The 27,580-nt window shown below is 42.5% G+C and overlaps 3 protein-coding genes across 4 annotated transcripts in view; all 3 read left to right on the top strand.

Annotated features, from left to right (window-relative positions):
* The first annotated feature begins 2,147 nt into the window (after positions 1-2,147).
* Positions 2,148-15,887, top strand: klhl2 (kelch-like family member 2). Of its 2 annotated transcripts, none has more exons than XM_035530170.1 (15): positions 2,148-2,501; positions 3,789-3,914; positions 4,206-4,312; positions 4,613-4,734; positions 6,858-7,020; positions 7,408-7,517; positions 9,319-9,435; positions 9,669-9,818; positions 10,588-10,705; positions 11,405-11,602; positions 12,040-12,141; positions 12,284-12,412; positions 12,501-12,641; positions 13,630-13,773; positions 14,445-15,887. In XM_035530170.1, the coding sequence occupies exons 1-15, from the start codon at positions 2,434-2,436 to the stop codon at positions 14,471-14,473; spliced, it is 1,824 nt and encodes a 607-aa protein (XP_035386063.1). In that variant the 5' UTR covers positions 2,148-2,433; the 3' UTR covers positions 14,474-15,887. The 2 variants fall into 2 exon arrangements, with proteins under 2 accessions (XP_035386063.1, XP_035386064.1); XM_035530171.1 differs by having other exon boundaries at positions 9,669-9,791.
* A 2,366-nt stretch (positions 15,888-18,253) lies between these two features.
* Positions 18,254-22,805, top strand: msmo1 (methylsterol monooxygenase 1). The gene is made up of 6 exons (XM_027031648.2): positions 18,254-18,324; positions 19,709-19,973; positions 20,055-20,203; positions 21,051-21,177; positions 21,374-21,528; positions 22,004-22,805. The coding sequence occupies exons 2-6, from the start codon at positions 19,719-19,721 to the stop codon at positions 22,191-22,193; spliced, it is 876 nt and encodes a 291-aa protein (XP_026887449.1). The 5' UTR covers positions 18,254-18,324; positions 19,709-19,718; the 3' UTR covers positions 22,194-22,805.
* A 531-nt stretch (positions 22,806-23,336) lies between these two features.
* cpe (carboxypeptidase E) overlaps positions 23,337-27,580 on the top strand; it is a 14,251-nt gene continuing 10,007 nt past the window's right edge. Inside the window, exon 1 of the mRNA XM_027031653.2 lies at positions 23,337-23,815. Within this exon, the coding sequence (XP_026887454.2) occupies positions 23,566-23,815 (250 nt within the window). The 5' untranslated portion in view covers positions 23,337-23,565. The remainder of the gene's footprint in view (positions 23,816-27,580) is intronic.

The following is a 27,580-nucleotide window of genomic DNA, read 5'->3' on the forward strand; positions in this document are numbered from 1 at the left end:
ATCATCTTCCATGATGAAAGCTTGTGTTTTTCACTACCACCATAGCATCACAATGCCTCCTTGTAATATGCTGATGATGGTTGCAGAATGACTGTCTATCTCACTGTGGAGTGGATTCAATGGTCAATGTAGTGACACACATACACACAGTTCTAGACATTCTGCAGCCAGTCTGCAGTGTGTGCTCCCCACAGTGTTTGTTTTAGCGTTGTACAGAGAGAGCAGCGATGAAGGAAGTCAGACATGTGAAGTTGAAGATACCCCAGCCTCTGACAGCTATACTTATGTGCTACACTGCAGGCTCCAGAGTTGTGCGTTCAAGGGAGGAACACCTTCCACGTAACAGAACAGATTAATATTTACACAGGACTGAGTGTGAATGTTTAACTGACAGGACCCAGCCAGTCAGAATGATTGGAAGGTTCAGCATTAAAGTCTAATATGCTAGCTGCTTAGCTCAGCAAGTTTTGAATGTAAGAAGAATTGTTTTCAAGAGAAATACAGTCAACACATCAAAGATGAAGGTCGTCTTGAATTTTTTGGAAATTAGCATCATAATGTGCAGGCAAAAGACTGCTCTGAATTATAAAGCATAATGAGCATCTAAGACACAAACATGCAGGTAGTAAAGAGTTAAACAAAAAATATATATCTGCTTATTAATATAAAGATATGTCATCTGAAACTGGTATTTTGTTTGCTTGCTGAACTTTGTTGCATCTGGGTGTCATGATTGGCCTTCCCTAGCATCCTGTCTCCGTGGTTTCCCTGCCTCATATCATTGGTTAATTTCCTCCATTCCTGTTCCAGTCCTTGTTTTGGTTTTCATTTAATTTGTATCACATGTGCACACATATGTATGATATGGGGGTATGTTGGAGGGAGAGAGAGAAAGGTAGGAAGACTCTAGACCAATACTCACAGTATTTCTGGTCCTGCTACATGCATATTTAAAGAGCTCTCTTTCTTCCTTCAAGTTCCACCCCACTCTGGAATATACACTGATCAAAACAATTAAGGGAACACTCACTGAGTCCGTTTCTGACAGTTTGGCCAGAAACAAACAGTAGTAGCCCACTGAAGGTCATTTTGTAGGGCTCTGGCATTGCTCTTCCTGTTCCTCCTCACTCAATGGAACAGATGCTTGTCCTGCTGCTGGGTTGGTGCCCTTCTATGGCTCTATCCAGCTCTCCTCGTGTAATAGCCTCTGTTATGGTTTCTCTTCCAGGCTATTGAGACTGTGTTGGGAGAACTTGCGATGGCACTGTGCAACATGAATGGGCTGCAGGTAATGCCTCATACTACCAGCAGTTACAAGGACACCAGCAAAAAACAAAACTATAGAACTGTAGAGAAGAATCAGTCAGGAAGGATAAGGAGAGAGTAATTGTCTGTGACTGTCATAAGAAGATCTCCCAACACAGTCTCAAGAGCACAAGAAAGGGGGATGATTATGCTTCCTAACTGGACAGACTGATATCCCTGAAGTTTAATTGACTTGGTTTTGTATTGTTATTATTAAGTGTGCCCTTAATTGTTTGAGTAGTGTACATGGAGTATTGCACATCCTGCCATGAGAAACTTTTCTGGTTTAAATACCACTGCAAACCTACTGCAAACCTGTGGATTCATTCTCACCTGTTGACAACTCTTCACAAGGCCTGCAAAAACTCCATCCCTTACTCAGAGCTATTAAAACCTAAGTGACAATTGAAATGAAGATGTATTCCAGAAAAGTATGGAAATGTGTGAATATTTTCAGAACTATGGCTTACCTAAGGGAGTCATGGATGATGCCTCTGCACATGTTCTACATGTTAAAAGTGAAGAATTAAATTGGAATTGCTTGTCTGTTGGTTTGCACTCTCATACTCTAGTAATCTTTTTTACATAGTTAGACACTATTGTATTATTTAATCTTTACAAAATTTCACTTGAAATACATCCCTGTGTAAATTCTGTATTGTACATGTGCTACACAACATTCCCAGTCGCATGTATCTGTAGACCAGCCATGCAGACCTGTTATAGCCACTCATTTGAAGTCTTCCACTGGTAGGGGGCGCTGCGGCTGGAGTCTTGTTTTGATTCTCGCTAAAGGAGCGTCTTTGCTCAACGTCCTTGTTTTCCCCACTAAGGAAAAATAACAGACAGTGCGTGTCGCCGGTCATCGCAAACACCTGGGACATGGTCATGCTCACTCTCCGCTTCCAAGCATGTTGATCTATCTAGCTAAATTAAAACAGTTGTGACTCACACGGCTTTGTGTTTATTTCCGCCTGTAACATAAACTAGTTCGGTACCTACATGCATACCGTATGCTGAGGTTGACTGATACCTAGCTAGCGACGTGGGTGGTTATGGACCGAAGCCCTTCTTGGCATAAACATAATGGTGACTTCCTCCGTTAAGGCCAAGGTTCGTTAAGATGGAATGGTGCAAACTAATGGAGTCACCTACTGCGGCCTGAAAAGATTCAACGCCATGGAGATACATCCATTGTAAGCGCAGTCCTTCCCCTCTCCCTCTGTTTGTGTGTCTGTAGCTAGCTAGCTAGCTAGCTTGCTGATCTCCGCGTATTCCTGTAGTTACGGGTTATTTGCGTTTGCTGTGGATAGTTTGAAGGTTTTACACAAAGATAGTTGTGAACCGAGTTGTTCAGATTAGGACTATGCATAGATCCCACTGGTCCTTTCGCCTCACAGATGTGCTTTAATTCATGACTGCACATGGCAGTGTAAACATGCATACAAGGTTATGGACAAATTACTGTATTGCGATTATATTGTAAAATTAGCGAATGCGTTATTTCGTACATTATTAACAACACCGATGAACCTTTGACATGACATGAATAAAGATTTCACTGCACTATTTCAGATAAAAATGACTTGAGGTTGTTGAATCATACTGTTGGGTCAAGGATTGCACGAATAGAGCAGTCATCTGGAACGGCGGGGCTTGGTCAGAGCGCTAGCAGCATGTTGTCATGTCTGTGATGGTTTATTTGCATATTGCAGCCTTCTACCATATCAGCATCGCAAAGGCCAAATGCCGTGATTGTGATTAACTAACAATATATTGCAAATATATATTGACAGTGTTTGATGCAAACCTCACAACTCTATTTGTGTGTGTGTGTGTGTGTGTGTGTTTATATAAAAATGTTGGGTAGGAGGCTCTGAAGTGTTATGGGCTAATGGCTGCATCCTCTGTACGTAGTGTGATTGGATAAAGTTAGAAATCTGGTAGTTTCTCCCCAAGAGCTACCAAGGCAAAGGCTCTATTCTACAGTCTCTTTGATTTCTTCTGCTAGACAAAATTACATTGTACATGGTTGAAAGTACATTTTAAATAGGTCAAGGGGTAAAACTACATTTAAATGGGTGAAAATACATTTTAAAAGGGTATTGTAATCTGTGTGACATGGTGAACTGTTGACACAACATCAGCATTCTGGCTGGCAGCACCTCTAGCATCGATCCAGGAACTAAACGCCTTTTGACTGCAAGCTTTGATGTGCCTCGCTTCAGTCTGGTCCCATGCCTTGGTTTGTGTGTTCATAGGCTGGTCACTAGGAGAAAAGGCCTGGACTGATTATAATCACATCAAACAGGTCTCGTTCCTAGTCAGGTCATCTGAGTGGATCTATTTAGAGGGCTGGGGTCTCTAGCACAAATTAGTTTCTCTCATACGTTAGTTTGTGTGTTTTTGCAGTTTGTGTGTTTTTGTTATTGTAGTTACACATATGCATTATGTAATCCTGCTTCTCTCTGTCTGTGTTCCAGATGCACTAAGCTTTGCCATCATAAAACCGTGGAACTGAAGGATGACGTGTGTGAGAAGCAGAGTGCAGTCACAGTTAACCCACGGCACATGAAGAAAGCATTCCGGATTATGAACGAGCTACGCAGGTGTGTGTGTGTGTGTGTGCGCAGTTTTGTTCTGTATCAGTTTTTGTGTCTGGGTGTGTTGTGTGGATGAATGCAGCATTGAAACCTACAATAGATGCATGCTTTAGTCAAAAGCTGGGCTTTGTTTTGTGTTCAGAACAATGCTGATGAAGATGGTATCATCTTCAAAAATACACAGTTCATTCAGAATTCCTATTGTGTAAAAGGTCAAGTGTGTGTGCGGGTATAAATTATGTCTGAATTGTGTGTGTCTGTGTGTGATTAAACATTCTTTGTTTCCCTCTGTGCCAGTCAAAGTGTGCTATGTGATGTGACCATCATAGCGGAGGATGTAGAGATTGCGGCCCACAGGGTGGTACTGGCTGCTGGGAGCCCCTACTTCCATGCCATGTTTACAGGTACAAGTAACAATGCTGTGTGTCTGTGTGTGTCTGTGTGTGTCTGTGTGTGTGTGAGAGAGAGAGGCGTATATTGCCATGTCATTGAGAGATGTATGGAAATGGTAATTTGCATTCCCTATCCTACTGATGACTGTAGATGTCTATATATGTGGAGGTGTGGACATCACATTGCTTGTAATGAGTGAGTGTATGCGTGAGTGCACACATTATCATGTTGACGATTGTGTGGGTGTGTGTGCATCATAGTGTTGATGAATATGGGTGGGTGTGGTGGTGTGTGTGTGTGTGTGTGTGTAGGTGAGATGAGTGAGAGCCGACAGAAGAAGGTGCGCATAAAGGAGATTGACGGCTGGACTCTGGGAATGCTGATTGACTATGTTTATACTGCTGAGATACAGGTCACTGAAGAAAACGTACAGGTAGTGTCATCAGAAGCACAGACTCACACCACATCACTGTTTCTCTCTCTCTCCTTCTACTCTTTGCTTCTTGCTGTTCATTTTCTTCTGTCTCTGGCTCTCCCTCTCTCTTTCTGCTCATAGTTAAAGGTTCAGCTGGTAAGGACTGGTTTGAGAGAGAAACCTATAAACCAGTTAACCCTGTTCCTGAGATTGTACTGGAAGTGATTAGTGATCATGATATACTTTGTAGGGATTGTGTAGACAAAACGCTGAGTTGCAAAAATGAAGCTACATTTGCTATTGTGTTATATATTAATAACTATTAGTAACAATGGAGGGTGTTTGATGTGATGTGATGGGCTTTCATTATTTTTGATGAAATGTATTAATCATTTTGGTTAAAGCTTGGCAAAGGTATTCACCTTTGTGACGTCTGTATTGCAAAGACCAGTACCATGACAGCAGTTAACAAACGATATATTGTGCAACGACACCACTCTCAACAACTCCACCTGACCACTCCATTAGCATGCTGGTGTTTAGTGAGGCTGCAGAATCAGTCAGTAAATCAGATCCCACTAATGGACCCACATTGTGGTCCTGTCACTTCCTCCTGCTCTCCTTTCCAGCACCCTTTCACCCAGTCCTATTGGCTCAAGGAGGTGCTGACGTGGGTGGCCGGCGCGTTCACACATCTCGGCCAGAGCAGGAGTCGCAGACACCGTAGCCGGCACTCTTGGTCCGTGGTTCACGTCTGTGATAGGACGTTTCTGGCCCGAGGAGGACCGTGTTATGAGAATCTGGAGGCACATGCCATTCGGATGCTACTTCAAAGTTCGCGTCAGATGCTCGGTCGCCTGCGCTGGCTGGCGGTAGCTAAATGCCCCTCGCTGCCTTTATAGCTTGGAACTGCTGCGTGTGTGTGAGCAGCTAAGAAGAGTCATTGGGGGGGGTTGGCGTGTGCAAAAACCTGCGTGGCCAGTCTGCTCCGTTCCAGGGGCTGCTAGTTAAGACAACTTAAGACAAACTTAAGTTAACTTAAGACAAAAGTCATGGCTGTCCAATAGCAGAAGACCTAAGACCTATCTTCAACACTTTTGGCTTAAGTTATTTCTAATACAGAAGAAATTCTTCTTTATGGAATACCTACCGCATCCCATCTGTAGGAGAACACTTATTTTCAGTGAACTGGTTGCAAAATGGTGTATAAACAGTCTGCACAGTACTGGTAGTAGTACTGTATTGAAATTTTGCTTATATACCTTATGGCAATATAAAATATATACGCAAGCTATTAATATAGCATGGTTAAAGACAAGCTTGTGTTACTTTGTCCAAAATCATTTGTTTGCTGAATCACGAGAATATGCCATGATTCATCAAAACACCCGCAGAACAGACATTTATTTTGAACGTCTGTGATTGGTCAGGACACTCACAGCCCATAAAAAACCTGTAATTTGTTAGAGAGCTCATTTGCATACTGAAGCCTTCTGCGTTATCAATGCTGTGACCATGAATAAACAAACGATATCTATTCTGCATCCCACGTGCTTTATTAGAAAGCTATTTGAAACTGAGCAGTAATGGACATGGGAAAAGGTGGCTGAGAAATGGCCCATGCCAGCAGACATGGTACAGCCTGCAGTTGTAGAGCCATGAGATGCACCTTGTGGCCAGTGTGTGCAAATGTAAGGTAGGCATTTCTAATGTAGTGTGTGGTTACGGTCTGTGTGTGGAGATACAAGTTTGGAGATTCCGATGCTGTGTGCGTGCGAGCGAGCACGCGTGTGTACAGATGCGGATGTGTGTGTGAGAAGATGAAATGTAGACAATTCTAATGCAGTGTCTCATGTTAGTTTGCGAGTGTAGAATCAAGATTGGAATTTCTAGTTGTGTGTGTGTGCACCTAATCCAGGGCATAGTTAAAGTGTGTATGCCACTGCAAATTAGTTGTTTAATACTGTGTGGTTACTCTTTGTATTTTGCTGAACATAAATGCCACAGTCTAGCATGAACAAAATGCTTTTTTTTGTCTACCTTTCCACATGTGGCAATATGGAGTTGTACTTAATGCACTTAATCTTATTTTCTGGATTTGCGCAATGCCTGTTTTCGTGTGTGTGTGTGTGTGTTTATAGGTGCTCTTGCCGGCTGCGGGCCTGCTCCAGCTGCAGGAGGTGAAGAGGGCGTGCTGCGAGTTCCTCTCCACCCAGCTGCACCCGACCAACTGCCTCGGCATCCGCGCATTCGCCGACCTCCATGCCTGCTCGGACCTTCTCAACCTGGCCAACGCCTACGCCGGTATGTGTCTTGGAGCATCGTTTACACCGCAAAATGACACATGCATTATATAGCCAAAAGTATGTGGACACCTCTCCTCTATTTGACTCAGCTGTGCCCACTGCGTTAAAATAAAAAACACACACACACAGCCTTGCAGTCTTCCTAGTCAAAAACCGTGAGTAGGATGGGTTCGTTGTTTTTCGGGGTTTGCTCTCAGTAATTAGCGGGATGTCCACTTACTTTTGGTCCTTTAGTATACATTGAACCCTGTTTGACTGTTTACTTCTTTTTGTCTTTCCTTCAATCATACTCCTCTCCTCATCTTTCTATACCTTCTTCCTCTCTCTCAATCTCTCTATTTCCATTTCTCACTGTCTTGCTGGAAACATACACATGCACACACAGAGCAGCACTTCTCAGAGGTGGTACAGTGCGAGGAATTCCTCAACTTGGGGATGGAACAGGTTTGCAGCCTCATCGCCAGCGACAAACTTACAATACCGTCAGAGGAGAAGGTAACACTCACTCCTTTCTCTCTCTCTCTCTCTCTCTATACACACACACACTACACACACACACTACACACACACACACTACACACAGCCTGAAAGCTAAAGCGGTGAGAGGATTGGCCATGAGGAATGAATCTCTTCACTTTCTGTTAGGACTGGGCACTGCTATACCAGTAAGTGAGTTCCTGGTGTACATAGTCCCGTGATATGGATTTTTCCATACTGTGGATACTGTGATGAGCCCAAAATTGAATCAGAATTAAACACGAACATAAATATCTACAACTGGCAAACACAGAAAAGCCCCTCACTGTCATTAGTTATCAAAAACGGCATGTAGTGTTAATCCTTACATTTAAGTATTTCTATTCATGGCATAGGTTATAACCAGACAGATTATTACTTTGCTTTCATCTAACCCCTCTGCTAGACAAAATGCATATGTTACACTTTATACATGTTAAAATTAGCACACCTGGACACATCTTTGCTGTTTGACTGCTAAGCATTATTTTGGAGACACGAAACTGAGTAAAAGATGAGTGAGGACAGAAAGGCAAACGCTACCAAGGCTGAAGCAAACCTTAGCGAGAAACCAACTGCAAAAAGGGAGCGACCTCAGTCATGTTGGATTCAAAGCTTGCGACTAGTAGCGTGCAATTTATGTCGACACATTGTATTAGTTAAGGTGGAACACGAGCAGTCTGTTTCACAATTTGAAAACCATACAACTGTAAGCACGAGGAGACGAAACGAGTATGTGTAACAGCTAACTACAGAACCAGTGCCGGAGTTAATTTACTGGGGGAGCGGGATAATGTAATTACCTTTGCACCTCACTTATTTTAGCACCTTCTGAATTCTTCATGTCAGTCATTTTTAGGGACATTTGAAACAACAAAGATTCTGGCAAGTTTTACCTACTTCTAAAAGACTGGCAGAAACGCTTCTATTATTTTGATCCCGTTCAGATTACCTGGCATTTTTTTCTCAAGTATGAAAACACTCATGTATGGTGGCGTATTGCAATCCATGCAGATTAAAAGAAAAGAGAAGAAATCTTCAGCATGACAATATTACGAGGTGTGTCGTGATTATGGAAAAGCAGGGCATCTAGTAATTACAAGAAAGTATCTTATCACAACAGAAAGTACCTCGTTATTACAAGATGTCAAAAATCTAATATTTTTGCTGAGCTGTGAAGTAGTCATTGCCTCACATGGCACAACAGCAGTTGAATTTAGTACACCAATAGATTATGTACACCATATAATATACACAATAACACACAAGTTATTATGTGGCTATAAATCACAACTCGCCAGAAAAAAAATGAGCTGAAGTGAAGAACAACAATAATCCATTTTATTACCTTTTTGTATATTGTGATGTGATATATCACTATCGTCTGGGTCATGAATTTTGGCTCGTATCACCCTGTTTTCTGCAGCGGTTGATTAGTGTTGTACAACTGTACCCTGATTGTGACAAGCTAACATTCAGCTTCTTTTGCAAGTGCTAGTGGCGTCTGGGGAGCCATTATAGTTTGCAAGCAAAGGCTTGCTGGTTGTCTTGGCAATGAGAGCCACTGGAGGTTTTTGGGCCGTTTTGATCTCCATGGAAACTGTAGCAATGCAATGTGCTTGAAGTTACAATTTGCATGGCTTAACAGTCTGGGTTTTAATAGGAAACCAACAGGTGTGTGTGTGTGTGTGTGTGTGTGTGTGTGTGTGTGTGTGTGTGTGTGTGTGTGTGTGTGTGTGTGTGTGTGTGTGTGTGTGTGTGCGTGCGTGCGCGCGCGCAGGTGTTTGAGGCAGTCATCGCATGGGTCACACATGATAAAGATGTGCGACAGGAACATATGGCTCATCTGATGGAACACGTGCGTCTACCTCTCCTCTCCAGAGAGTACCTTGTACAGGTGTGTGTGTGTGTGTGTGTGTGTGTGTGTGTGTGTGTGTGCGTGTGTGTGTGCGTGTGTGTGTGCGCGTGTGTGTGCGCGTGTGTGCGCGCGTGTGTGCGCGCGTGTGTGTGCGCGCGTGTGTGTGCGTGTGCGCGCGTGTGTGTGCGTGCGTGCGCGCGTGTGTGTGTGCGTGTGTGTACTGGTGCATTCCAATAATACTAGTATGACAAATGTTTGTATGTGTATTACAGAGGGTTGAGGAGGAATCACTGGTGAAGAATAGCAGTGCCTGCAAAGACTACCTGATTGAAGCCATGAAATACCACCTGCTGCCAGCTGAACAGCGCTCCATGATGAAGACCATCCGCACTAGGGTGCGCACGCCCGTCAGCTACCCAAAGGTCTCTGTGCGCGTGTGTCTGTGTCTGACTTTGCTTGTCATGTCAGGTCAAAGAATTAAACAGTTCAGCGGAAGAATGTGCATACCAACAATTCGGAAGAATGTGCATACCACTATAACTGATCTCTTTCCTAAGAGAAATCCATTTTGGGAATATGTCAGTGTTAGAGAGCCACAAGGATAGTAGTCCATCTACATCTATAGTCATAGGTCTGTGTGTTTTGTAACCCTTCTTACCTGGAGTGAGGAACAGGTGCTTCAGGGTAATCACGGAGCATGGAGTGACACAGACACTGGTGTAGATGCTCTAAAGGGATCATTTATTCTCGTCCCCAACCATACCAAGCCAGGTCGCACGGCTACTATTGTTACATAAAGGCAACAGTATAAAGCACCATACAGTGTTACCAAAAATATTGAGAAAGCTAGCAGAAGGGCTATTCTCACAGGTTCCCACCGCTCTTCTCAGCTGAATTCTCTCTCTCGTGTGCATGAGAGATGTCCCACAATATACATGACCATATAGACAAACTAGCTATCTATTAAAGGCACAGCATGACTGTGTGTGTGTGTGTGTGTGTTTAGGCCTACAATAAATATATTTATTAGACAACAAAGCTTTTTTTAAATTCTTTATACCAGATTCATCATTAAAATAATTATTTAGAAAGGTAATTATATTAATGAATTACAAAGGAAACATTCTGAATCCTCTGCGTATGGGTGTCTGTGTGTATGTGCATGTATGTATGTGTGTGTGTGCTTTGCAGGTGATGGTGGTTGTAGGGGGACAAGCCCCTAAAGCCATTCGCAGTGTGGAGTGTTATGACTTTGAAGAGGAGAGATGGTTCCAAGTGGCTGAATTGCCATCCAGACGATGTCGAGCAGGTACCTGCGTGCGCACGCACACGCGCACACACACACACACACACAGAGTTAGAGCACGTGTGACTAAACACCCCTTCTTCTGAGACACCAAGTTACTGGTTGGGCACCATTACAGGAGGCTGTTGTCAAATATTTCAGATTTGTGTTAAAATGCGTTCTCCTCAGTGTGTGTTCATAAATTAGCCCCTAAATATTAACTTGATGGGAATACGTGCATACAGAAGTAAATGGCCAGATATGCTCTGTTAATATCAGAGGAATAAACTAAATAACATTAAAACCTTTATCAGAGTCCATAAACAGTTAATCAGACAAATTCCTACTGATTTTCTTCAGTAACATCTGGATCCAGATTAGTTTTACTTTGGAACAGCAATGAAGTGCAATATGATTGGTTGTTGTTGACCTTAGCTTCAAGAAAACGTTTGTGACGAGACAGCAAACCATTGGCTATTTGTGTGGTGAGAAGGCAATCCTCTGGCCGATTTCCACTTTTGGGTGGCGGGTGGCCATTTTGTTGGTGGCCAAGGCAGACCTGAGGCTGCAGGTACCACATGAGCAAACATGGCTGTTCAGTTACTACAGCTGTTATACCACTTTCATTTCTCTATGTGTGTGTGTGTGTGTGTGTGTGTGTGTGCGCGCGCGCGTGTGTGTTCATGTACATGCCTGGCCCTGTGTGTGTGTGTACCTCTGTAGGTGTGGTGTATATGAGCGGTATGGTATATGCTGTTGGAGGTTTTAATGGCTCTCTGCGCGTGAGGACTGTAGACGCATACGACCCCGGGAAGGATGAATGGTGCTGTGTGAGCAGCATGCAGGACAGGAGGTCAACACTAGGGGCTGCTGTTCTTAATGGGCTGCTCTATGCTGTGGGCGGTTTCGATGGTAGCACAGGTAGATCCCACAGTAGTATGTTTTGTGCACGCTGGTTGATGCCAAGCTTGTTAATGCTCATGATTTTTTGAACATTCATAGCCTGAAGCCAAATACTTATTTGAACATTGAAGCTTATTTAATGCATTGGAAGATTTTATTGTTTTAAAAATATCTACAATTTTCAATGGCAAAGTAGTGCACTTTTTTTATGCAAAATGTCAAGAAAACTTGGTTAGATCTTACTAAGCAGTTAATCAACATCATCCTACAGCCAAAGTATTTAAAATGCTCCTTCAAATGTATTTACACAGTTGCTAGTAAAAGCTGGCTTTGTTACTTTACTCTAGTAAAGTTTCCATTTGATCTAAAATGGCTTTGTGAAAACAACTACTTTTGATCTGAATCAACTGATCCAGGTATGAATGACGGTATTGTGTTGATGGGGAAATTTGCAGGCCTAGCGACTGTGGAGGCGTACAACTCTAAGACCAACGAGTGGTTCCACGTGGCCCCCATGAACACCCGGCGCAGCAGTGTGGGAGTGGGCGTGGTCGCAGGTGAGCAGGACCAATCACAGACTGATCTGTGTGCCCCTGGGATGCGCACAATGCATATTATTGCAGGGTTTTGTGGTGGTGTTTTTCATTTTTGTGATGCTTTACCTGCTGTTGGAGGATTTTCTGCATTTTGTGTGTGTAGGTATACTTTATGCTGTGGGCGGGTATGACGGTGCAACCCGTCAGTGTTTGAGCACGGTGGAGGCATACAACCCGAACACCAACGAGTGGACATACACAGCGGAGATGGGCACCCGTCGCAGTGGAGCAGGTCTCACACTCTCTCTCACACACACACACACACACACACACCCACACACACACTGCTCTTAAAGGGCTGACTGTCTGTCTGTGTGCAGGTGTGGGTGTGCTGAAAGGCTTGCTGTACGCAGTGGGCGGGCACGACGGCCCACTGGTCAGGAAGAGTTGTGAGGTGTATGACCCCGCCTCCAACACCTGGAAGCAGGTTGCTGACATGAACATGTGTCGCCGGAATGCAGGTGACGTTTCAGTTACGTTTGAATGACGCTGTTGACACATGGCCAGTTAGTCAGCTCAGTCACTATTGCAGTTGATCAGCATTGGTCTGAGATTGGTAGAAATGTCAGTAAACAGCCATCCGTGGCCAAGAGCCTCAGAACAAAATTGGCTGTGCTCTGAGGGTGGGAGGAGAAGCATACTTTCTCCCTGCTGTCAATCACAGTGACACTGGCCAATCATAGGCACCTGTGAGCTCATGCATCAGAAGGGGGTGGATAGCACTGTCCTCTGAGTGTGCTATGCCAGCCCCTGACAACGCTTGATCTGCAGCTCCAAAAGATGCAATGTTTGCCTGTGACTCAGAGTAAGCATGAGACTGTCCTCGCCCTCCCCGATTGGCAGCTGTCATGTGACAGGGGAGACTTACCTGATGGGTGGGAATTAAGTATGAATAAAATGGGGGGGGGAAATCCAAAAATAAAAAAATAAAACAAAAGAAACATCAAGAAAAGAGGGATGCCTTGGGGCATTTCAGCACCAGTCTATAAATGATCCTAAATCTTTGAAAAGTGCACTAGCCAAACAAAAATGCATAATAGCACCTTCTCCTGGAGCTAACGGTATATTTCTGTGATCTGACAAATTATCAAGCTAAAAAAAACTTGAAACAAGATTTCTCTGCCTCCCAAAGGAGCTAATAAATTTTATTTGTTAGTAGTACCAGTCAACGCAGATTAAAGTTTAAACAGGTGTTCTCTTTAATCTAATAGAGGGATAATTATATTAAACCGATACTACCGTGGATTCTTTTCACCCTCACCTCCTTGCACTGTTTGATGTAAGTGTAAGTTTGAATCTGGAAATGTAACCCCATAATGTGCACCAATGTGTATTGAAGACAGAGTATATTTGCAAGGAGCCAAGCAGGTTTGCTGTGTTAATGATGCGTCAGGACTACTTCCATCAGAATATCGCTTCAGTTTCTGAGGGGTGTGTGTATTTCTCCAGGCGTGTGCGCAGTCAGTAACTTGCTATATGTGATTGGTGGTGATGACGGCTCATGCAATCTGGCATCGGTGGAGTTCTATAACCCCAGCACGGATAAGTGGACCATGCTTGCCACCTGCATGAGCACTGGACGCAGCTACGCAGGTCTCACACACACACACACACACACACACACAAACACACAAAAAAAAACAAATACACACAAACACACACACACACATAGAAGCAGTGCAGTGAACTCCACTCCTTTTGCACTCTTGCACATTCTTCCTACTAGCTGCTAGAATACTGTACTAAATCAGTACTGTATTCTGAACTGTTTCTGGCTGCTACCGGTGACTGCTATGTTCAGTATACCATGTCACTGACTCCTATGCACAAACCCACTTTACATATTCCCAGTACTGTGTGTACTGGTCAAAATAAATGCACTGTCTGCTTATTGTGTATTGTATTTATTGTTATGGTATTATTGCACTGCATTGTATTGTTGCACTCGTGTAGTGTGTTGTCTGTTGCACTTGTTTTGTGTTGCACCATGGTCCTGGAGGAACATTGTTTCGTTTTTGCTGTGCGCTTGTATATAGCTGAAATGACATTAAAGCCTTTTTGAACCTTTTGACATGCTTAGGTTGAGTAACAGCACCATCTAATGGCCATTTCAAAACATTTTTGTCTGTTTTATGTACTGTGTATTTTCAGGCCACTGTTAAAAGGTGCCTTACTTATCTTGGCAGATGTTTTTGACTGACTGACCGTGTGTGTGTGTGTGTGTGTGTGTGTGTGTGTGTGTGTGTGTGTGTGTGTGTGTGTTTGTGTGTCTGTCATTGATAAACCTCTCTGAGCAGCTGAGGAGCTAAACCCTGTTCAAGTGGAAGCCGATATGCTAGCTGATGTGATGCTGAAGAGTAGCTCACACTGAATCTCTGGAAGAGGCATAAGGTTCTCCTGGAGCTGCTTCACCACAGAGATGGCCTGGAGAAAACTGCTCTCTCTCTCTCTCTCTCTCTCTCTCTCTACCCCCATGTATCTGTCTAGATATCTCTTCCACAAGCTCTCTCCTCATTCACGCTCAGTTACAATTATACAACTTTTATTTGGCTCTTCACACCATTCCTTGTTTTTCTCAGTCATTTCTCTCTCTCTCTCTCTCTCTCTCTCTCTCTCTCTCTCACCCCTCCCCTTTTATTTGAGAGTAGTTACAGTATGATGAAGATTATTGCACTTTTGCAGTGAAGTACTAACCAAGTGGGGGAGGTTCGAACCCTAATGCTTCTGTTTTGGCTCGTGAGGTCCGACTTGTGCAAATATGCATCTTGCAACACTAACACTCTCGAGTCTGATCGAAAAGACGGCAGGGAGATTTTAGGCTGGAAGGACTTCTTGATGAGCCTCTTTTGCCAATTTGGGGATGTTTTTGAGATCAAACGTGTTGAAACGGACCAGCACTTTCTTGCCTTTCCGATGCTCACAGTCTCACTGGAGCAAAGAGAAGCTTTTACAAAGGACGGACCTTGGTGCAGAATGCCATGGGATAATGCCATGAGATATTGATCCCATTTGAAGGGTAGAAACGAGCATCGCTTGCCTGTGGATGATGGCAGCGTCAAGCGGAAGACCGAACAGAACGCTGCCTTGAACATTTAGTGAGATTTTGTTTGCCAAAACGCGTTCGCGAAGTCTTAACCCCTCCCCCGAACGCATTTTGTTTATCTCTTATGGAACATATCTTTTAATTGTGATCCAGTTGCGTGTGATTTGCGGTTATTGATGTATTAGTGACGCGCTGATCTATTGCTGCGTATGTCTGGGTATGCACGGCACTGTCGACTGCTGCTGGCTGCTTGGATATGGAGGCGCTCTGCATGGATCTAGGTTCTTGCGTTTTGTGTGAGTACCAGTTTTTTGTTTGATTTTTTTTTTTTTTTTTTTAATTACTGACGTGGTCCATTCGGTTATGAATGTGATGCGTGCCCAGCCCTCTACCAGTTGTTCTGAACACTGACCAAATGTGTGTAGATGCTCTTTTGTGCAAGTGTTTTTTCTTTCTCTTTCTCTTTTTCTAGCTTTTAATTTCCTAATATGTATGTATTTACTCTAATCTTTCTATTATTATTATTATTATTATTATTATTATTATTATTAACGGCAGTAATAAATATATCTGTGTGTTGGTCAAGAGGAATGCAGTGTACTTGAATCGTTTCATAACTTGTTTTATATTATAAATAATAAACATGCTTCTTGTATTTAAACCAGTCTGTTTTTGTTTTGGCTGAGCTTTCGTTGACAACAGTGTGCATACGTGTAATTCCGGACACTCTTCAGTCCATCCACTCCAACTCCACTGCCTTGTCTCTTATTTCCCACTCCGTGCATTTTAATATGCATTAAAAAAGAGTTCTTAGCTTGACAGAATGAGAGAGTGCTTTACAAAAACAAAAACAGCAGAATACAATGCAATATAAGTACATAAAATGCAGACCCGGTGCAATATTTTCACTCACCTGTTTAAAAATATATATGTCTAGCTGCACTTTAAAAGAATCTGCAGAAACGGCAAACCTCATGAGTGGGTAAAGCCTTCCAAAATTTAGGAACTCTGACCTCAAATGCTCAATCTCCACAAGTCCTTGGGCAAGTATGTGGAACATGCAGGAGACCTAGCTTGTTTGGTCCAAGAGATTGAGCTGATGGATGAAGATGGCATAGATCAGCCACGTAAGTAGGCGCATGGCCATGCATTGCTCTATATATAATGGTAAGAATTTTAAACTGGATCCTATACACAGTAAGAAGCCAGTGAAGATACCTTAATAAAGTGGTTATGTGAGTTTGTTTGATCTAATAAGTAGTCTTAGAGCAGAATTCTGAATTGCTTGCAGATGATTTAGGGCAACTCTACCAAGCAAGGAGAAAAGAACATTAAAATCAATATGAGATTAAATGAAAGTATGTATAAGAATCTCTAGCTCTGTATTGGATCTTAAATTACTAATATTATGTAAATTGGAAAAAAGATCTGGTGAAAAACATTATAACACCTAGATCACACAAGCTGGAGGGGGTAGCAAGGAGAAAGCCCAGAGCTTTGTTTAATCAAAGGTTTAGCCTTATCTGAGTAAACAATCAAAACCTCTGCATTATCATTAAGAAATTATTCGTTATCCAGACAATCTAAGAGCAGAGAGAAACTATTAACCTCGTTAGCTTTAAATGCAAAGTAGAGCTGAAATGGATTATATGTAATATTACACCTTTTTAGAATCTGTCCCAAACGCAGAAAGTATAAGGAGAATAGGAGGGGCCCCAAAACCAAAATCTGTGGAATATCACAAGAATCAGATTCCAGTAGGCATGGTAATATGTCTCTCAGAAAGATATGAACCAGTCTACGGCTATGCATGATATACCCGCCTAGTCTCGCAACCGCTTAATTAAAATGTAGTAGTCTACTGTGTCAAACGCAGAACTAAGGTTGAGTAACACTAGAACAGATCAGTCATCCACATCACAGGACATTAAAATATCATTCAGGAACCTGAAAAACACAGCCCCATTAGAGTGCCGTTTCTGAAAAACAGACTGAAACTTCTCCAGTGCAAGCGAGTTTGGCCACAGATTTCTATAGGTTTTGAGGAAAATTTGAGGTTATATATAGGCCTGTAGTTCTTAATCAGTAATAGACAACAGTGGCGGGCCAACAGGAAAAACTTTCAAGATGGCATTACATGTTTCATGCTCCTAAACAAATCCTTCAAATCTTCTAAGCTAACGCATTGTAAAGGTTCAGAACAATAGTAAGTGATGGGGGACTTATCACAGGCTGAATACTGGACCCAGTTGACATTACCTTGTCGACAACTAATAAGTTTATTACAATCATCAACAACAAAAAACATTGTAATGTGGAAATGAGTGGTGAAACAAATGTGTTTATAGTTTCAATGAAAACCTTTATTTGAAGAAGATATTAAACTAGCAGGTGTCATCTAAAATTATTTTAACCAAAAATGAATAGTTTAGCCTACTGTGCATCGCGCAAAGGATACGTTCCTGTACATAGAAAACTATGCTTTCGAGATTTTTTAGGCGGGAATCCTTTGTGGTAGTGATAACATCATCGTACTTCTGTTCACCGTGAGGAGCTTGAATTAGGACATGTTTTGATGATTTTCATGATCTCTGCGACAAAAATCCAGAGAACTCCAAACTTGTGAAAATGTTTGGCGCAGTTTCATTACGGGGTATCTTCACGTGTTACACTGGACCGAGAAGAAAACACCAAGGCTCCACCTTTATAAAAACCCGCTGTTCGCTCCGGGCCAAATCCCCGCTACGTGCCGCTCACATAAGAACGAGAAGAGAGGAGACGAGCGGGAATGAACCGAGTGAGAGCGTCTGGTTGTGCAGACACACCTCTCGCATGCAGTTTGTCCCGTGGAACCACCCCACCTGCCGTTCCTGCACCGTCCGAATACCTTCACGGTACGAAAAGACGAGCGTTTTCCTGATTGGCTGCTTTGCGGTGGCTCGCGTCTCACTATCATCACTCCACGCACTTGGCCAATCAGCACGCTGCTTTGCAAGGCCCGCGTCAGTCTCCTCCTCTCTCAGCCAATGGCCACATCCAAGATTGTTCCGCATTTAACGCGTTCGTACTCTTCGCGCAGGTAGAAGGAACGCTTCTTAAAGGTAAGTAGCGGGCCTTTCAAAGGTCTTTTCCTTCTTATTGTTGGCCTTGGGATAACAACCTCATGGGTTTTTGTCTTTTCATTGATCTTAAGAAACAACAAATAAGCACTTGACAAACACGATAGCCAAGGTCCAGCACTTGACTGTTGATTTGTTAGCTTTACTGTTGAAATGCATTGTATCTGCAAATCAACTTCCGAAACCCTATCCTACAGTTTTTGCAATGTTCAGATTTTAATATTTAACATAATACTGCATTGTACTTTTGCTGCCAAGGTCTGTTACTGAGAAATGTCTGGTAAACAACCATCTGGCTGTCCATGTAAAAGTGTAAAACCGAACTCCCCCAAAAGCATCCTCCAATTTATTAGCTAGGATAACTAACACAAAGTCCTGTAAAATTAATAATTTAAGTCTTTCTTAAACTTTACATAGATGCGCAGTCGTGTTATTTATTTTTTATTTTTTATTTTTTTATCTAAAAGCTGATTTGCTTATTTCTTCTGGGTTTATCTCCAGAAGTTAGGAGTTCGCACCCCATAACTCAGTTCTTTGTGATGATTGTACTAGCTTGTTTTTAAAAGACTACCGTTAGACCTTGTATGTCTAAGGTCGAATGTAACGTTAATATAGGATAAACAGTGAAGTTGCACCAGGGTATAAAATTAATTAATTTCATAATTTTATGCGTTTAATTTGATTTAGTTCACTGTGAATTCAGTCTTGGCCACAGACATATTAAATCATTTTACATTATCTTTAAACAAAACAACTCAATCCTTTTCACATCTTAAACACAACATTAATATAGTGGTGAATGAATTTTGTTCATTTGTTGTGCGAACTAACAGTGGTTAGACATGCCCAAGCTTTTTGTGGTGGCAGTGAGATAGAAAATGTTCAAAGTTCAAAGTTTATTTGTCACATACATAGTCATACAAAGTATAACTGGCAATGAAATGCTTTTGGTGACTGTTTATACTTTTGTATGTGTTCCATTTCACGTGCCACAAGATTTTGGGGAAAAGGTACAAATTAAACAAATGACTTTGGTAACAGCCTCATCATACGTACATGCTACTGCTGTGGATCACCTGGTAGAACAGGCAGACCAAAGATAGAGGTTCAATTCTCAAAGGGCAAAGTCACACTGAGAAGTATGTAGTCGCTCTGCATAGGCGAGTCTGCCCAAACCTCTAAATGGGTGTAGTTCAGGGAATCTGGGTTCTTATCAACTCCAAGAGAGTAATGTAACTACTACCTTTGGGGCCCACCAACCTGGCCTTGCTATAGTTTTGAGGGACATTTGGGTTTTTCCCCAGCTCAACAAAGTTGCACTTATGGGATTCCTACATAGGTTAACGCATGCTGTTGTTCTTCTCAGAGGGGGCCCCATGGAGGCGAACGGCACCGCTACCATCCTGGCCTCGGCCTACCTGGCTGCAGAATATATGGACTCGCTACTCCCTGTCAACCCCCTGCAGGAGCCGCTGAGGCAGGCGTGGAGCCACATGCTGGAGAACTACAGCAAGTTCCAGATTGCCACGTGGGGCTCGCTCATCGTGCATGAGCTGGTCTACTTTCTGTTCTGTCTGCCGGGCTTCCTGTTCCAGTTCATGCCGTTCATGCAGAAATACAAGATTCAGCAAGTAGGTGGAGCCTGTGCATTGAAGGGCTCATCAATCCTGAAGCAGAAGTCTGATTTCAGTGCTCTGATTTCGTTTGTTTAGGATAAACCAGAGACTTGGGAAAAGCAGTGGAAATGCTTGAAGGTCATCATTTTTAATCACTTCTGCATCCAGTTGCCTATGATCTGTGGCACATACTACTTCACTGAATACTTCAGCATCCCTTACGACTGGGACTCCATGCCCCGCTGGTGAGGATCTATTTTATAAAGCATTTCTTAAGTACCTATAAAGCCTTTATAACCTTTTAGGAGTGTTCACCATAACTTATCATATTTATTTTTAGATCAGCAATTTACATGAACTTTTTTTTTTTGTTTGTTTGGTTTTTTTGGGAAGGTTTCAGCCTGTTTCAATGCACAAAAGACAGTTGGAATAGAACTGGAATAGCTTACATCACATGACATGATGGGTCAGTGTGACAGGCTAATCTTACTTGAATTGAAGCTTTTTTGATGATGTAGTCTCAGGGATATTAGGATTTTGTCAGATGTGCAATGTTATACTGTGGTATGCAGAAGCATGGAGTTAAATGCTTTGAGATGACAGTGTGAGGAGGCTGCAGCTTTGGGTTTTGGGGGTCATTCCCCATTGTATCCATGTGGGTTTGCACTGGCAAGCCTGTTTGTCGGTAGCTGTGTTCACCCTTTATGTGTATTACTTATATCTTGTCTTTGGGAGGTACATTTTTACAAAAGTTACAAAAGTTTTTTTATATAGAAATAAAGTTGTGATTCCTGTTCTCAGCTGTGAGAAATAACCAAATGGTTGTTTAACAAATGGATTGTAAAAATACTTTTATTCTCCCCTGCAAAGATTAGTGTCTAATTGTTTAAGACAGCCTTAGGCCTTCTCTACAGTACACATATATTAATTTAGTAACTGAAAAAAGGTGTACTTTAGAGATAACGTCCAGCATCGTTCACGTGGGTAGTGGGAGTGCGGATACAGCATGACACTGTCGTGAACAACCCACATGGGAAAAATGTTTCTTTCATGTGTTGTGTGTGTATTTCTCCACACATGTGCCTTGCCCAGGTCATACCTGCTCACCCAGTGTTTCGGCTGTGCCGTGATCGAAGACACATGGCATTACTTCCTCCACCGAGCCCTCCACCACCGCCGAATCTACAAACACATCCACAAAGTGCACCATGACTTCACTGTAAGTCTCTGTCTCTCAAACACATGCACACACGCACTCGTATAAACACATCATAGTATATTTGTTTTAGCATTCAGAATATTTCGTTTCACCTTTGTCACATGTTCAACAGTTGTGCAAAACGAGAGCACATTTTAACAAACATACGTGTAACAAAGTGGCCTGTGCTTGCGTGTGTGTGTGTGCGTGTGTATAGTCTCCGTTTGGGTTGCAGGCTGAATATGCCCACCCCTTGGAGACGGTGATTCTTGGGGCAGGTTTCTTCATCGGTATCATGGTGTTCTGCAATCATGTGGCCCTTCTTTGGGCCTGGGTCACTCTTCGGCTGCTGGAGACCATTGATGTGCACAGGTAAACACACACACACACACACACACACACACACATATTTTAAATGCACACCCAGATTTTAACTAATTTAATATGTATTATTAAAATATATTTTAAATACTTTTCACCTTTTTTCTGTCTTCTTGGTCCCCAGTCTTATATAAACTTTTACCCAAAACTACACTCATATAGAGAAATACACTTACCTATAACCAGATTATAGGTACACACGTATGTTATCAATTGCCCATTCAGATGAAATAAATATAGAAATAAATAAAGCCTAGTACTGCCAGGACCCACTATGCCACTCTAATGGTTGTGAAGGAACCTGAACACCAGGGGGCAATGTTTCCATAAGGCCCACTCTTGTAAAGCTTCATTTGTACTGGATTTCAGTTTTCCTCTACAGTATTTCTGTGGTGTATAACATGCATGTTATACTGCATATACTGCATTGTGTACATTTCCATAATGTTTGCCTTTCTCTGGGCAGTGGCTATGACATCCCTCTCAACCCCCTGCACCTGATACCTTATTACGCTGGGGCTCGCTTCCATGACTTCCACCACATGAACTTTGTGGGAAATTACGGCTCCACCTTCACCTGGTGGGACAGGCTCTTCAACACTGATGCCCAGTTCCACAGTTACATGCAGAAACAGGACCTGAAGAAAGAGGAGTAGCACACATGAAGACAAGCACACTTCTCTCTAATATATTTAAAATTGGACTGAACAGATGTCAGTGAATCAGTACCAGCACCCTGAAGTTCATCTGTTGAACTTTTAAGGAAAAAGGCCAAGCCCCAACACACAGTCACACACATACACATACACACACACACACACAGTCACACATACACACACACACAGTCACACACACACACACACACAGACACACACACTGTTGACAAATTGTTTTGTGGTGCCTATACCTCAGTTGTACAGAATACAATAGGCTGTTGTGATCTGAGGATGAGGAAACTGTTGGGTTTGTTTTCTGTCGATGTCATTAATCAGTACTGAAGACATTCATCACTGATAAATAATGATGACTTCATTCCACAATGCACTTTATATTTCCTATGTATAAAAAGCTTTACCTTTTTAATATTTCCCTCTTAACTAGGTTTCTGTGGGTAAAAAATCAAACAGAAGATTTTTGGATAGAATAATGTATATCCAAAACTCATAGAAATGCATTTTTAAAAGTAATTTTAATAAAAGAAAATTAATATATACAATTTCTGATGTGTTGGATATATTGTCCTTTAGGCTGTACACATGAAAGACTGAATAAACTGGCATAAAAACATTAAATAGAATGTGTTTTTTATTCTCACTAGGCTATCAACGAAGGACGATTTTTTAAAAGTATGACTTCATTTTATTTTGATGTTTACGTCCTTAAGATTAATACTTGCCTTACGGTATAGCCAAAATGTAGTGAAGATGTAAACTACTTAAGAGGCGAATCGGTAAAGAAGAAATGAAGAAATGAAAACGAGGTAATGTTGAAGGCGTCTAGTAAATGTTTTTGTTTGTACTTTTATCTCTCCTTAATGTTTATATATGTGGAAAGCATAGCTACATAGCTATATATATATATATATATATATATATATATATATATATATATATATATATATATATATATATATATATACATAATATATATGTGTGTGTGTGTGTGTGTGTGTGTGTTTTCTTTCTCCCATGTATCTATCCTTTGCTTTAGCCGAAAAGCAAACCACGCCCCTTGCGGGGGTTGCACTGTACGCGCGCACTAGGTTAGGAGGTTCGCGTCGCCGTGATCCCGTTTTCCGTGCTGGGCGCGCGCGTCGGTCATAGCAGGTATCCCGAGCGCGCGCGTTTACGCATCACCGCCAACTCCATCCAATGATCGAGCCGTTCAGCTTCACACGGGCCACGACGCGGCGATAAGGACCGAGAGAGACTGAAAGAGGACAGAGGGGAGACATATATACTTACGGCGCGAGAAGCCCGACCGAGAGGAAACACACAAACACAGAAAGGCGGAAAGAATCGCAACACTATGAAGGCGTGCGCCGGTGCGATGTTCTGCGGGACAGTAGCGATGCTGCTACTGGCCTCGGGCGGGGATGCGGCGGCGGACGGGGGCATCTCCTTCGAGTACCACCGGTATGAGGAGATGCGGAAAGCCCTGGTGTCTGTGTGGCTGCAGTGCCCCTCCATCACCCGCATCTACACCATTGGGGAAAGCTTCGAGGGCCGCGAGCTGCTCGTGCTGGAGATGAGCGACAACCCGGGGGTCCACGAGCCTGGTTAGTGTCTAAAATCAACGACGAGATGAAACGTCGCGCGCGCGGAGAAATTTTAGTGAAGCAGAGCAGAGAACGATGCGAGCGGTCTTTGCATTTCTTCACATGAAAAAAAAAACATCATGTCGAACCTTTAACACATTTAATATGTTTATTTTTCTCTGCCCTTAATCTGAAATGTCTCATGTTCTTTTTATCTATTGCTGTTCGATTACCATCTATAGTTAGTTATATATAGAGAGAGACTGTCCTCGACGCTCAGATTATGCAAAAGAAAAAACGTTAATTACTCAGGAGTGTAGGGAAACGACATGTCGCCTCTAAAATTTTAAGAGACACAAGATGCTAGCACACTGACACTGTAGCATGTAAAAATGACCAGTGGAAGGTGGCAGTGACGCGCAGGTGCGCTAGCTTTGCGAGAGAATGGACGAGATATGACTGTTTGCCAAGGGCGCCATTTTGCGAAACGCGAGAAGAATTACTAATTGAAAGTTAATGCTGCTTGTTATTCCATAAAAGTCATATTCAGAACACCCCTTTATTCAATTAATTATTTTCGGAACCGACTGTGAAGCTGATTTAATTGTTTAAAAAGGCATGTCAGTCCACCAACAGCTGTGCAATAAGTTCAAGCAATTTGATGACAAAAGTAGCTATTTTTTAATCTACACAAGCATTTTTTGGCAAACGCGTTGGATGTATTGCTTACACTGATTCTTAAGACAGATTTAGTTTCATGTTGGTTGTTACAGTATTATAGATGAAGTGTGAGATGTGTACTGGTGTCTATTGTGAGCATTTCCATTTCTTTATGCAGTATTATCATTAATGATATTCCTACGTCGTGGTGCTTTGGCTATTGGGTATTTCAGAGCATAGGGATCGGTTGATATTTTGATGATCATCTACAAATGATATTACACGGCACCACTTTGTTATTCGTTCCATTTAAATGACCGGATTTCCAGACTGTGGTGCCTTTTAAGACATGCTTTAATCTGTGTACAGAACGGAGCTTCAGTGTGCCAGTTGTTTGTGTGAATGCGTCTGATTGTAGAAGAAACTTTAGGGATTACTGTTACCTAAATACTACAATCCTCAGCTCTGCCTCTGCTGTGTGCGCCTGTGTACTGGACTTGAGACGTGAGTCACTGATTCGAGCTTTTTATTGCTACCAGATGATTTTCCACGACCGCCCCCGCTTGTTACCGCACGGGCGAGCATCGTCTCCCCAGCAGCGGTTAACGCGCTCGCACGCACACGAGCGAGAACTCAACAATAAAACGACGTCCCGTTCGCAGACGTCTTCCTCTCCGAGGCAAGGCCGCTGTCCGGCGTTGAAGTGAGGCAGAAATAGCTGTTTCCGTGGCGATAGATCGGCTCAGCGCTCCAGCGTGGGCCAATCGAGAGGGAGAGGATAAGGAAGAATTAGCGCACGAAGCCTTCTAGCTCGGCAGCCGACGGGCGCTCACGAGCGCGCCGTCTGGTCCCCTTTTTTGAAGCCCACGCGCAAACAGCACCGTACAGCCTATCAAATGCAATGGCCTTTCGAATACATGTCAATCATGGTGAAAAAATGAATAGGCCAACACGACGACGAGGCACGTTAAACGATTTCGCGCGTAATCTTAAATGAAACCCTGCTAACTCGGATAACGAACCCGTGAGTGACGTCCGTGTTTAATGAGACACGGTTCTAAATCTAGCATGTCTGTACTGGAAATTTCAGCCTCACACACCATAAATGGGTAAAAACAAATGCCTCACCCAATCACAAGATTCAAAGCATGCGGAGCAGTTCATCTTGTGCTATATTCTGCAGTAAAGTAGACTGCTAAAAGCCATTTGAAATATGACGATTACATTTTTAACCGGACGTGCTGGTGTACGTCATCTCCTTTGGGACAATGGAGTATTAATATTTGAGGCGCCTCTATAAAAACACATGTTTGGTGCATAATGGCTACACTTAACAGCTCACTAAAATTACGTTTGCTTTTGAAAGTTGAAAAGAATTAGCCTGCAGTTCGTGTGTGTGTGTGTGTGTGTGTGTGTGTGTGTGTGTGTGTGCGTGCGTGTGCGTGCGTGCGTGAAGCAAAGAGAGCGCTTCAGCACATTAATAATGAATGAAGGTGAGATCCAGCATCTGGCTCCTGTTCCACTAAATCACTGGGATATGCTTTTTGTGTGTCTGTTTGTTTGTATGTGTGTCTGTCTGTGTGTGTGTCTGTGTGTGTGTGTGTGTGTGTGTGAGAGAGAGAGAGAGAGAGAGAGAGAGAGAGAGAGAGAGAGAGAGAGAGAGAGAGAGAGAGAGAGACCTTGTCCATGACGGACATAGATCTGTAACCTCTGTTTTTGGTTTCTTGTGTGTGTGTGTGTGTGTGTGTGTGTGTGTGTTTCCACTATGCATGTGATTAGAATTATTTATCTTAAGGACTACCTTTTATGACAGTAGCCATAGAAACCAGGACATAAATGATTCTCTCTTTCTCTTTCTGTCTGTTTGCCTCTTTCTCTTGCTCTCACTCTCTCTCATGCTCTCTCTCTCTCTCTTTCTGTGTGAGTCTGCTTAACATCTGTGGTGTTTGTTTGCTTTAAATGTACGTCAGAGATACCATTAGCCTGTTCATTTAATGGATGGCTGGGTGAATGGTCTGAAAATCAAACAGCAGTGGCTGCATCTTTTTTGAAATTGTTCTGTTTTCTCCTGTTTACTAAAGCTCACGATCAATCACAGGCAGCAGGGTACCCAGAGACAGAGCAGTGGAGGGATGCGGAAAATAAGGACTTGTGTTTGAGAGAGAAAGAGAGGGACACACAGACATGAGATATTTGCTTTCCACTGTTACATAGCATGATTTTGATTTTCTCCATCATGGTCAATATAAGACCAGAAGCGGTCCTCCCCCAACCTGTGTGTGTGTGTGTGTGTGTGAGTGAGAGAGAGTTTTGGGTCTTCTTTAATGAGGCTAACATATGTTGTGTGTCAGTCCAACTCACTCTTTAGAGGTTTATTTTATCTGAGAGAGAGTGTCCTGGTTTAACCTACCGTGTGTGTGTGTGTGTGTGTGTGTGTGTGTGACTTTAAGGGGGACAGAGAGAGAGCGGCAGTGTGTTGGAGCAAGGGTTGTCTGCACTCTGCTTTAATATTCACACTTTCATCTTTTATCATTCTGGTACATTTGCATCTATAATCAGTGGTGCAATCATAAAATAGGGGTTGGGGTGGGGAATAAATAATATATTTCCTGCATGTCTGAATCTGGTAAAACTATGGCAATTGCATGCACTGAACCAAATACTCAGATTGCCCCTTACTGAAAATGGAGGTTAACATTTTGCCCTGATCTCAATTTGATTTGAAGATCTCATTTATAAATTTAAAATAATAGACATCTTACATCATGTTGTGATCATAGACATTGCAAAACCCAATTTGATCAAAAGGGGACGCAAATGGGTTGTGGAAGTTTTATAAGGGGGAGGGGTTTTGTCTTCTTTCTTTTTTTTACTGGGGAGATGGCGTTCCCACGCATCCCACCTCACACCAAGCCCTGTTCATAGCAGTGTTGTTGTTTGAGTGCGTCTGCATACGTGTGTATGTTTGTTAATAAGCACTTCTCATATGCATATCATTACACACACATGCATATTCTTTTGATTTCCTTTCTTTCTTTCTTTCTTTCTTTCTTTCTTTCTTTCTTTCTTTCTTTCTTTCTTTCTCTCTCTCTCTCTCTCTCTCTTTCTCTCCAACGTAACTGAATC

The sequence above is a fragment of the Electrophorus electricus genome, chromosome 9 (assembly GCF_013358815.1).
Source record: "Electrophorus electricus isolate fEleEle1 chromosome 9, fEleEle1.pri, whole genome shotgun sequence".
In the NCBI taxonomy this organism is placed as follows: domain Eukaryota; kingdom Metazoa; phylum Chordata; class Actinopteri; order Gymnotiformes; family Gymnotidae; genus Electrophorus; species Electrophorus electricus.

What these genes read in the sequence shown, in the direction of transcription:
- msmo1 (XM_027031648.2), top strand. Translation starts at nt 19,719, where the DNA reads ATGGAGGCGAACGGCACCGCTACCATCCTGGCCTCGGCCTACCTGGCT. An exon ending in AGAAATACAAGATTCAGCAA is followed by an intron (nt 19,974 to 20,054) that starts GTAGGTGGAGCC and finishes TCGTTTGTTTAG; the next exon opens with GATAAACCAGAGACTTGGGA. An exon ending in GAGACCATTGATGTGCACAG is followed by an intron (nt 21,529 to 22,003) that starts GTAAACACACAC and finishes TTCTCTGGGCAG; the next exon opens with TGGCTATGACATCCCTCTCA.
- klhl2 (XM_035530170.1), top strand. Translation starts at nt 2,434, where the DNA reads ATGGTGCAAACTAATGGAGTCACCTACTGCGGCCTGAAAAGATTCAAC. An exon ending in CTTCCATGCCATGTTTACAG is followed by an intron (nt 4,313 to 4,612) that starts GTACAAGTAACA and finishes GTGTGTGTGTAG; the next exon opens with GTGAGATGAGTGAGAGCCGA. An exon ending in CAATACCGTCAGAGGAGAAG is followed by an intron (nt 7,518 to 9,318) that starts GTAACACTCACT and finishes GCGCGCGCGCAG; the next exon opens with GTGTTTGAGGCAGTCATCGC.